This window comes from Barbatula barbatula, assembly GCF_947034865.1.
Source record: "Barbatula barbatula genome assembly, chromosome: 12".
Classification (NCBI taxonomy): Eukaryota; Metazoa; Chordata; class Actinopteri; order Cypriniformes; family Nemacheilidae; genus Barbatula; species Barbatula barbatula.
Window position 1 is genome coordinate 14789126 of NC_136775.1, and position 12665 is coordinate 14801790.

The 12665-nt window shown below is 38.5% G+C and overlaps 1 protein-coding gene across 1 annotated transcript in view; it reads right to left on the minus strand.

Annotated features, from left to right (window-relative positions):
- creb5b (cAMP responsive element binding protein 5b) overlaps positions 1-7441 on the minus strand; it is a 50704-nt gene extending 43263 nt beyond the window's left edge. The window contains exons 1-2 of the mRNA XM_079470438.1: positions 7395-7441; positions 1174-1251 (exon numbers count right to left, since the gene is read on the minus strand). Of these exons, the coding sequence (XP_079326564.1) occupies positions 1174-1227 (54 nt within the window). The 5' untranslated portion in view covers positions 1228-1251; positions 7395-7441. The remainder of the gene's footprint in view (positions 1-1173; positions 1252-7394) is intronic.
- Positions 7442-12665: the final 5224 nt, after the last annotated feature.

Sequence of the window (12665 nt, forward strand, 5' to 3'; positions counted from 1 at the left end):
CAGCATGTTGAAGCATATCGTGCCGGCTTAACCTAATAGTACAGTGGTTTTTAACAGGTGGGTCGCACCTCAAAAATAGGTGGCAGGTCTGTTTTGATAAGTCCGTTGACAGCTGGAATGTAAAGCGCAAACAATACATTGTAATTTAACATATAATTATATAAAACATATAAAAGCTAAATAAATAGACCTATTAGATTTTGAAAGGAAAAAGAAACGTATCCCACATTTTTGTGTTGCTAATGTCAAAAGAGCTCTATGGTATTGTGGTGCAAATTCATCTGTCACTTAGTAGAAGCTAACCGATTATTATCACAAACATAGACAAGTTGCTGCGTATCCTCTTTGGAAACCATAAACAAAAGTATGCAAGGTATAAATGGGCTCCATTAAACGCAGGTTAATTTACTAATGTGATACACATGCTTTGTGCAGTATTTTGCAGAAATGGAAGTATCTCTAAAGACTTGATTCGCTCGTAAAAAGTATCAAAACAAATGACCCAACGTGAAACAACTGATTTGAGACTCTTGTATCGTTCTTCTAAATTCAATCAACTTTTTTTTAATTAGTCGGTTTGAGGGAAAAAACTAATCACACTTTCTGAATGTAACTTGTTTGTGCTGTGTACTGAGTTATTTATGCCCATAAATAAAGATTGAAGGTAACACAATAAGGTGCTGTGTTGTTCATTGTTAGTTCATGTTTGCAATAATTGTTAACAAATAGCACCGAGCTTTAAAAATGAATAAACTCATGTTTTAGACAGATTTGCAAATATGTTTACAAGTTATTTGTGCTTGAAATCCTCGCTTCAACACGACTGTATTATATAAACTGATAAATAATTTAAGCCTATATGTAAAATGAAGTTCTCCGATTATTTATAAATTAATTATTGTACCATTAAATCCAAATGTACAAAAACGGGGTATAGCAAAAAAATCCAAATCACTAAGAGAGATTTAATTCCATATTTAAAAGGATACCTCCTCATACAACATTCAAAGAGAATACAGAGCCTGAAACGTATCTTATAAAGCCCCAGTGGTTGACATCTGCCTCAACAAGATACCATTTCACTGTTGTGGTCTGTGCCACAGTTTCACATTGAGAAGGAGCATTCTCGAGTTACCTGTCCGTTCGTCTTTGCCATAGTCCAATCAGACTCACCTGAGAGCAGCCTGGGGCGCTGCACACGAACGGCCTTTCCTGCTCTGAGTTCATTACTGTCACTGGCTCCTCATATACCTGAACACAAAGCAGAGGAGAGAAATTCACAGCAGGTTCACCTTCGGGACACAGAAGCATAAAGACGCAAACGCATTGTGTCACTGATATATTGTATACTATACTCTGCGGTACCCGGAGAATCTCAGAGCAGATTCGATGTCTTACACCCTGGGAGAGGCATTAAGAGCTGTGAAGGTTAATGGAATAGTTCACCCCAAAATAAAAATCCAGGGATGCACCGAATGTTCAGCAACCGAATATATTTGGCCGAAAACAAAAACAACATGACGTGATATGATCAAGCAGCAACCAGCGTAGGGAGAGAGAGAGAGATAGAGCGCATGCACGCTTTATTAATTTAGCAAACGTATCGACAGTGTGCAAGTCAGAGACAAACACAGCATGGAACTTAATGCAACAGTGTAAATTTCTGAATGTAAAAGTCTGGTAACTGTATTAAAGTTCATTAAACTTAATACAAATGTTTTTAACCAAATTTTTTATTAGAATTATAGAAAGTATCTTGGAATTCTAAATGCACAAATTATTGAGTGAATTCAACTTAATTTGATCATGTTCATCCCACTTCAAGAATCTTTATTTCACTAACTGAGCAGTGAATTTAGAGTTCCCAGCATGCAACAGCATTAGAAGAGTCATTTTTGTGAAAAAGTGCAATTTGATGTGCTGTGCAATTAAAATGAAAGACTTGATAGTGTTTATTGTTCAGTTGTCTTTAAGATTTAGAAGAGATTCTATTTGTATTTTTGAGTTTCGTGGTTACCGTCGTTCAGACGAGTGGTGCTTAATCTTGAGATCTTGATGTGCGTTTTTACTCAGTGAACAGTAATGCTGCTGATGCCAATACTGAAACAACTCTTGACAACTTGAACATCGTAAATGTTGTAAACAATAATAAATGTTAAACTGAAGTCATAAAAGACTCTAATGCTCAAATTAGCATTTCTTCTTGATTTTATTAAGTTTACCATGTGACGTGCTTAAATCATTTTACCTCATTTATTCATGGTATATTGCGTTAAAAGTAAGCTTTTAAGTACTTACAAATATTTTGTGTAATATTGTTACCTTCATTTTTTTAGATAAATATCTGTATCATTTTTTACAGTGACTGGAGCGCTGCTCGCGACATCCTTTGACATCATACAGTGGTCGCGTACACACAGTTCCCTGTACTAAACAAATTGTCAAAGTATGTTTAATCTGTGCCTCCCGGGCACGAGTGCACCTTCTGACAGAACCATCAGCTTTTGTAGGCACAATTTGGATGAGAGAAGTAAACTGAAATCGTTGTCAGCATGGGTGGTTTTTTTTTCTTTAAATATTTTTTTACCGTAGTCTATAATAATCCAACAGTTTTCATTCATTCATATTTTAGGCTTATAATGTTGGATGACAGTTATAGTCAGTTACAGGCCCAATTTAGCCTATTCAAGAAGGGAGAGGGCTAACTGTTTGAATTTAGCCTAGTTGTTTTGCTCAATTTTATGTTAAGTTAAATTGTTTTATATTGAAAAGCGAGACAAAATATAAAAAGCAAATTTTTACCATTAAGTTTATGCAATAGTGAAAAACTACACAAAAAACTACAAAAGCAAAAGGCCGTGTTCGATGTTTGGCCTTTAGCCAAGAATTTTCATTTCGGTACATCCCTATTTGTCACCATGGAGCTGTCACTGACCACAGGGTGAGGAGTAAACTATACCTTCTGTGTTGTGCGCGCAGTGTGGCTAACCCAGACACACAGCACCCGGGTCAACGTATCAATGAACTGTCGGTCATTAGCAACTCTTTTGACACCTAAACTGTCCTTTAATACCTAAGCTGCCATGACTTTAGCGCTTGTATTAGTGACTAACGGTGTGACTCATGTCTGTGCTAGAAGCATTTGTAAAAGAAATTGAAAAAATGATGATGGTTTTCATACGCAAATACTTGCTGTGTTCTGTTGGTCACAAACGGAGCCCTGCACCAAACACCATGCCAGGTTGAGATGCTCAGACAACCCAAATAATGTTTTAATAATATCACAGTCACACTTTTAGGAAAGTGAACCTACACATAGATTGCTTATATAAACTGCAGAAAACATATATTCATTTTTTACAGCTGACTCTACCCAATTGGAAACAGAAGACAGCATAACAAATTACAAAGAGGTCAAGAAGGGGCAAAAATGTTTCATCACAACGACAAAACTCTCAACTATTTCTAGCGTCCATTTTACAAGTGGTGCATTTTTCCACCATCAATGACAAATATGTTTCCACTATCACTGCTCACCATGACCACTGTGATTCCTTGTTTATGATGATGCTGAATACCACAGATGACAGCCTGACAATGGAATGGTATGCTAGTCCTTTCATTTCGCGAACATGAAGAGTAACTGGGCAGCTGCAATGGTGTAAATGGGGTGAAGCTGGAGATCAGTTTTGTTATGTGGCCTCACAATGAGCTATATCCTATAGTCACCGTGGCGTTCAGGCTTGGATGCTGTGAAATATATTAGTTACCAAGTGTGCTTCAACATCAGGAGTCGCTTCTGTTACCGAAGATGGGTGTGTAATTCTTAATGCACGTTTCTGTCTCATGCAACGTAACAAATAGACCTTGATGACAGCTTTTGTCCTAAAAAAATCTATTTGATAGTTTCTGTACTTTTGAGGAATTCAGAATCGATTTTAAATTCTGTTTAAAGCTGCAGGTTTTAACAAATTTGCCAGAATTTTCATAAGCAAGCACACCAGAAGAGACGCGCAGAACTTCATGAGTTATGTTCATTCTGACTGCATTAATCTGCTCAATATTTTACTTTGCAAAGATTTTGTGTAGTGTGCCCGGTCATACAATTACAAACGCTTGTGATTATTTAATCATACCAGTGAAAATATTGTATTGCTCAGTAATATTTAACTTTTGTGCATCGCGGGTGATCATAAACTTCACCAATGCTTCTAACACCTGCTTTGGGCATTTTATAGCACCCTCGTGGATGTTTTGTGTGAAAGAGTAACAGTATTATAGTCTACAACACCCTAATGAGACACAGCTGTAATGGACCATGAAAGCCAGAGTCAAGTCCCCTTCATATACACCAGCAAAACACACTGTTGACACACCGCTTAGACAGCTAACAAACACGTTCCAAATGCGGGGAAAATAAACATGTAAGAAAGTTGAATAAATGAAAACATCAAACGGTTCAGTTTAGCCTTGCCGGGTATACGTGAGGCCTGCTGTGAGAACGCTTTCATGCGCAATTTGCATGTGGACTTTTTCCTGTTCGATTGGTCTAGCCAACTGTTTCCTCCCATGCAGTCAAAACATGCAAATTTGTCGTTATGTTAACCAGACATCTTTTTCCTTACAGTCCGGTCCACTCCAGACGGCCTCTGAGACGCGGCCTGTTGGGATTATATGGTCTGGACAGAGTGTTTCTATGAGAGAACTGACATCAAGAAGACGTCTGCTAAATGACAAGTCCCAAATGTTCTCTTTTTCTGGGTTTTGTCTTTCTCTCCATCTCTAACGCATTGACTCTTTTGCTTGTTCGTTGCGAGACAGAAAACGAAGGGTCTCCATATGTATCATTAAGTCCTCTCTCATTTCTGATGACTTTGGTTTTTCGGATTTATTAACCAATGAATGTGATTGGCCACTAAATGGGATTGGTCACTCGATGCGAGTCGGTCACTTAGGCTTATTATTCACCTTCACGGACATGAATACATTACACAATTGAGAGCCAAGTATAGTTTCGAACTTCACAAACTTCTGAGTCACAGTACGAGGTAAATTGTGTGCTTGTATACTCCAATGTGAAAACACCTGAGATATGCCGTCTTTATGCCTAAGCAAATCCAAGAGTGCAACACAATCAGTCGCCTCCAGCTATATTCCGCCTCTCACACAACACATACTCTCACCGTAACTCATATAACACAGTGACTGCAAAAACTGTCATCAAATCTGTTCAGTTAAACATGCGATTTTAAAAGCACTTTATTCATATTTATGACAGAAACATTACGGTATCATTTTCACCCTCGAGCAACCACCGGCAAATCTTTTAGTCCCTTAAACTGTAGAATATCCCATGCGACACAGGGCCAGGTGTGTAATATTTGCTCACCGGTGGTCATACACTGCTCGGCTTCTCTTTCACTGGTGTTTTCATTTAGCGCAAGGAAATTTCGTTACACTTCTCATTTAAAATGACCCGATGTGACAGCAAAGAAGGATTAGGGACCGGAGTACAGTTTCACGGGGACCGGTAGGGAACTATCTCCTCTGAATTCAAACAGCATGGGGTAAATGCAGAGCGGATGAGGAGGGTGGTGAAGGTTACAGCAAGCACAAACTTGTGCTGCAATTCAAATCCAACCTCCCTCCCCAGGCCCTAGGCAGCAGAGGTTCAAGGTAGGATCAGAACAGAGCCCGGGGCAAGGAATAAGAAACATACAGACAATGCAAAAGATGGCGTAAACCTTTCATAATGAACAGACAAAGGGGCCCCACAAAAGAAACCTTCAATCACTGTCAGTCATCACATTTTTAAACATAAACTTACACAGACCCAGAGAACGTAAGACTCGCTTGTCTATTGGGGAGCACACATTTGAAATAGGAATATTGCATACTTTGTTACTTTTCAGCATGCAAAAGTAGCTATAAAATAATTACAGGAAGAGAGGTTTTAATTTTATATTTATAAAGAATAAAACTAGTACGTTTCTTTAACCATCTTTATACACCAGCCCTGCTGAGACAACAGGAGGCTTAAGCATATTATAAAGTGTTCTTCGTACACCTTTGAATATTTTCAATCATAACTTTTACCTTTAATTGTTAAACACAAATAACATAATAAAATGTTTTCTTCCTACACGAATACCAGCGAACGATTACTTTTTTAAACACTTACACCAACTTGTCAAAACAGCTAAATTGAATAGTTGACATTATTGCATTTGTCAATAATCATAAATGCTTGCATTGAAGTTTACATATGAAACTATAAATTCATTGTCAAACTTTAGTTTAACGCAATAACGCTTTATGCGCGTATAGTCAGGTGTTTTCAGCAGCAATACAAGCTCTGAATAAATGTAGACTAAAACTTTATTTAAAAAGTTAATAAATGAATCAAAATTAAGCAGATAAAAGATTACGATGTAGTTGCTGTCTAGCCTGATACTTTGGTTCGCTGGACTTCAAACAAATATGTTTTTGTGCGACTAAGAGAACGCAGAATAATGAACTATTATTTTGTTTCCATTTATTGCCAGTGGATTAAACGCCTAGTCGTCAGCAAAAAACGCTGAAACCCTCAATAACCCGAAGCTTAATCAAACAGCCTGACCGGCCTGCATTATGACGTCATGCTTTCTTGTTACCTTTATTACCAATATTATTATTCAATGCAAATAATCATAGTACATAGTTTGGTTCACATTTTTGTTTAACTAAAGGTGGACCGGCGGTCCCGTGACTGTCGCGATCGCTCTTGAACTGGCCCGGGACGGGACAATGGCTAGAGGTGCAGTTATCCAGAGACAGAGAAGTTCATTCGCATTTGCATTTCGATGAATGGGGCAAACAGATTCAACGCTGTAAACGGCGGACCGCTTCTTATGAACAATGCACAACAGTTACCGTGACAGCGCGAGCGGGACACAACATTGCCTTGCGCATACGCACATGCACATGCACGCGTGAGCACAGAAAACCTGCGGCTGCATCCGCGCGGTCGTGTTTGACAGCTTCGTGCGCGCAAACCAACAACAAAGTCACTTCGTCGTAAGTCTACCGCATGCTGTACTTCAAATTCAAGTCGATAACGTCAGACGCCAAACACGTCATTTGGCTGTTAAATAGAATAAAAGGCGAAACCTCTTGCATGCAAACAACTCCAGGATATCAAAAAAGTAACTCACGGTGTTTCTTACTGACATGGAAGCGACTTGAAAGACACTCCGTGAAAGTAGTTGAAATTGCTTCATTTGAATCTCAAATAAACTTGTCACTTCTTCAGCCCTCGAGAGATTGCTCGTTACAATGTCACCGACCGACCAGCAAGTGCGTGCTAATGCAAAGAAATTGGTGTATCGGTGTGAAAAACAAGTGAAACAACTCACCGCACAAGTCTGGAGAAGATGCAGCACACTTTCTGAAGGAACCACGTTGGACTGAGGAAAGGTTACAATACGATCTATTTAGAGAAGCATTACATCACCCTTTGGTGACGTCACGTGGGATTCCTGAACTTCTAAATCATTGCGGTCCCTCGTGGAGGCGGAGCCAACGGGGCGGGGTCAGAGCCGGTGGGTGTGGTGGCAGGACAGCAACGCTCACATCTGTCTGCCTGGCTCGGGTTGTTATTGTTGTTGTCCTAGGTGTGTTAGAGGGATAAACTGTTGTGAATCGTAAGTGTGTATGAACATGCTATTAAGCAACATGTTTTCAAGGACATTACATTTGAAACGGTGTCATTTTTGCTAAATGTTAAAACAAGGCATTTAAATAAACATCTTAGGTCGATTATTATAAAGTGTGAGAATAGACACTTTATAATACAGATTAAGCCAATACAGAGCATCACAAATGACAATTCATTTGTTTAAGTTACACTTTTATTTCAGAATTTATTAACACTTGTTTTTTGTATAACTGAATTTTGATCTGTAAAAAAAGGATCAGGTTTGTTGATATGTTATTCATGAATTGTATTACTAAGCGTTTCCAAACAATTTGCTTCTCATCTGAACGGCTTATTAACAGGAGACATGTTGCACAATGGCTGAAGGCACAAAACAACAGGGCTCGGTTGGGTTATCTAGGTCTGTTAATTGTGCGCAGCTCGTCAGTGCCTCTGTGTGTACTAAATAATGAAAGTATCAGAGGTAAATAAATGATTGGCTGGATTATGTCTGCTAGCAAGTGTTGAATTTAGAAGATGATGTTACAGAATCAAAGCCGCGACTTCTTTGTTCGCTGATAATTGCCAGGCAGACGTAATGTGATGCAGGTTGCATCGAAGGACAAGCCAACCAATACCTGTGTTTTTTCTGTACCTCTTCGTGAAATTCTTTGGAGCTGAACCATGTATTTGGTGATAGTAAAATCATTGTAACAATAACGTGTGCAGTCATATACTGTATGAAGTCTATATGTTGTTCAATATGTTCAAAATGAGCCATAAATGTTAAACAGTAAAGAAATATATTGTCATCTACATGCAACACTTTAAATTGTTTATAGGTTCTACTTAATAAATATGAAGATGCAAGTACCACATCAACAGAGAGTTTACTCGAATGTCTTTAGAAAGTATGGCTGTCAGAAACACCACAATGAACCCAAAATCCTCTGTGTAAAATCTCCTTAAAATAAAGGGATGGAGCTATTAAAACTTTTCTAAACCTACAAATCTTATACCCTGTCACCTTATGGGTTTTTTCCTGCAAGAGACAGTTTTGTCGAAAATGGTAACTGGGTTAATAATTGCTGTTAAACTGACATGTCGGCCATAATAGTGCGAGAATAAAAAAAATCACAGTTAGCTAAGTGAAGACAGAGTCACAACCTTTTAAGCCTCAGTGAATGTGCTGGTGGCGGCATTGTGATTTCTGAGGCTGAAGGTGCACTGGAGGAGTCTGGGATAGCATCAGCGATTAATGGCTGTCTGCTCCTCAGAAAGCAGGCTGTTTACAATGAGCCACCAGCGCTAAGAGCTCTGTCACGGGAACAATAACGCCAGCCTCAACTGCCACCATAACTCAGCCACTTCACTTGCCTGTGTCTTTTAACCTGAGCCTTAATCAAAGCTTTATGACAGTATTTGTTCCTTTATGGTCTATATATTTCTCCCAACCATCCAGACATCATCCCGTGGGAGAGCTGAACAGTAAGTGGCATAAGTGCACAGTCAGAGATGGGTCAGTGACCCTACACTTTAAAGGATTTTATCTCTAATGCACGGCAGGTTGGTCTGTCTCTAACGGGGCTTCAAATTCACATTTTAAGGGAGAGGTGCAAAGTTGACGCTCTAATGTCAAGTCTAATTGGGTTAAAACTTTGCTATAAAAGATCAGGCAGTGCGCAGTTGCCCAAAGATTATTTGTATCGTTGCTTGGTGATTTTTTTATTCTTTTGAATGTGAAAATGTATTCAGTCATTACGGTATATTTAACTACCAACAACAAACTTCCCGATCCCTGTAACAGCAATTTGAGAATGTGACAGTTGACAGCTGATTGCAATTTGACATCAGAGAGTCGATTCACAAGAGACAGAAGAGTTCGGAAAAACAAACACAAGTGAGAGACGGTGTGTTTAATCAGGTCTTCGACTGAAGATGACCTTGGAAAAAAACAGATTCACCTTTGATGGTGAGCATGTCCCATTACACTTTAATTGCAGTCAGAAGATTGGAATGATTCCCTTTATCCTAAAGGGAGAACATTTGTTGCGTTACATCAGCAGAGAGACCCCCTTCCTCCCCACACACTTAAGACTTACATACTGTAAAAGTTGAATTTGAAGAACAACTTTAAACCTATACAAATTGCAAGAAAGTGAACACTTTTACATACGCACCAAATAGAGAATATTGAATAGTGTAATCTTTGAAAGAATCCATTATTCATACACCTAAACAGTCAACACATTCATATTAATCCAAAAGCACATCAACAATAAATTGAAAAACACTCATGGAAAACAAAAACATATCGCTTCGGTTAAAGAGCAGAAAATGAACGCATAAATTGTCAGCGGCATAATGAAGGCCTTGTTTAGCAAGCGAAAAGAATTACTTACAGAACAAATTATTACTCTGTTTATATTTACGGAATACAAAGAGTTTGTTCAACATTTAGTGAGTCAAAACAAACTCATTGAGTTGCAGCAGAGCAGAGTGTGTGTGTGGCTGACCATGACATGTAACCAGATGTATCGTAAGAGCCAGAACTCGATCTGGTTTTGGCAGTCGCTCGAATCCAGTATTATGTCATATTTCATAATGGATTTCACATTCAATGCAGCTAAAAGTCATAAGTGTACATCTTAAAGAAAGTTGTTTGAATTCTTAATTCAGTTTGTTTAAAGCACATTCGGCCTCAGGTTTGAAGAGCTGGATGTTATGATCATTGGATACAGCGTAAGGAAGCATATTGGCTGTCTGTTTGATCCTGTCAACGGAACGTTCCAGCTTCACTCTGTGGAGTCATCTCCGTGTCTTGAAGACGTGCCCCTCAGGAATGGAAATGTTGAAGTATGCAGCTTTGTATAATAACACATGGCTCCCCCCAACAAAGCTCATTATTTTCCTGTGGTGGTGGTCTACCAGAGACAAAGATATTTAAAAAGAAACTCAACATTATTTGGTATGGAAAGATGTCTCTTTAATATCACGCTATTCAGACCTTTGGGTGTCTGTGGACAGGACTTTTGAACCTCGAGGAACCTCCAAGAAACGTCAGTCAAAACAATAGACATCATAGCGCATTAAAATGATGTTACCAAAAACACTCTGTTGTTATGTAATTGTTCGAAGTGAACTGACGCAACATGACATATTTATGAAGCTAACAAACTGACTGACATCATTTCTGAGTAGTTTACAGTATGACTGCAGTGGTGATGGCATAATGCCATTTGCATTTAAGTTCCAGCAAGGGAGGGCCAGAACTTGCAAAAGTTTGTCTGAACATTACAATGTTATTTAAGTCGTAATGGGTCTGGGGGTTTTAGTTGCAAAAACCAATGTCTTCATCCGATCATTCACCACAGAATAGCTTGTTTTGGGGTGGTGTGGTCTTCACAGAGATTTAACATTATGTCAAATAGAGTCTGAAGCAAACCATTAGTCAGAACATCAACCATGAGACTCCCTTTACATTTATTTGGCCTATTGGCAAAATTTGTACTTTTGGTTGATGCCACTGTCATACTTTTGTGTGTGTCTGAGTTATTGAAATGCCAACTTTTAATATCAGCAAAAAATGTCCATTGGAATAATAGACCCAAAACATAAACATGCAAAAGTATCTGATTCTCATCAACAATCACAAAGTCTGGTTGACAGCTCACCATCTAACACAATTTGACAATTGAAAAAAGTAAGAAGGATAACAGAATTGAATGCAAGATTGAAGACCATAAGGCCTGGAAAGAGTCAAAACAGAGTGAGTCAATGATGTAATGCTTTTTTCAGATATGTCCCACAACGTATTCCATCGCTGCTGGAAAAAGCAGGCCGATTGGGGCGCACAGCTGCCCATGCTGCGCTCCGCTGTGGTGAGTAAATGGGGCCCAACCCAACAACGTCCCCATTACACATTACTGGGCACGACACCAGCACCAGCAACTTCTGCCAACAAACGTGAACAGGAAATCATGGAAAAACAGAGGAGGCGAGAGAGCGAGAGAGAGCGATGAAGCACATGGATGTAAATGCGAGTAAAAGGAAAAAAAAACAGCAATAATGTGGTCTTCACCACTGGGGCTCTTTATTACGGAGAGAGAAACGCTATAGTGATCAAGTCATCTGTCCATACAGCCATTTATGGCTTTTCTGCCTTAGTTAAGCTTACTGTACACATACTCAACCATGCAAACCACAGAGAAAATATCAAAAAAGGAAAATATTAGCTAAGTTTAAATGTATAGCAATATTTGTTTAAGGACAAAAATGATGTAAATATAAACCTTGATGCAACCTTTGCAACTTCATGTGACTTACATATATAGAATGCTCTATTAACTAAATGTAGATTTTAAAAAGGTAGTTTCGGGAGTAATGAAGACTTGGGTGGTGTTTGCCAACTGACATAAAACTTTTGAGTCAATGAAGACTTAATCAATAAAGATACTGTGGTGTTTTAAAGTATTACAAAAAAATCATCGTACAGGAAGGCACCACAGCGAAAACATCATAGTACTATTATTACTGGTAGTACGTTAGCAACGCAAAGGTTGTGGGTTAGATCAAAAGGGATCACATAAGGATAAAAGAAAATGAGTATTGAATGGACTGTAAGTAGCTTTGGATAAAAATGTATGCCAAATGCAAACATAGATATATCATTTTGGTACAACTAATGTATCATGAGACCTTCGCAGTACTTTTACTTGTTGTCTGTTTTGCTTGTAAAAAATAAGCACTGATCCAAAAGATGCTCTCATTTCTGTAATAATGTAACGTCGTTTTTTAATTACATACTGCCACCACGTGGACATTAACAGCACTGCACATTATTTCCAGAAACAGTTATTTACGCGGATTTCACATATAACTTGTTGTTTAAGAACGTCTCAAAGTCTGTTTCATCAGTCATGAGAACTTTGGTGTTCACTGGCATGATTTTAATAAAAGCATGCTGTTTGTAAAGCCAATTCATTCTATT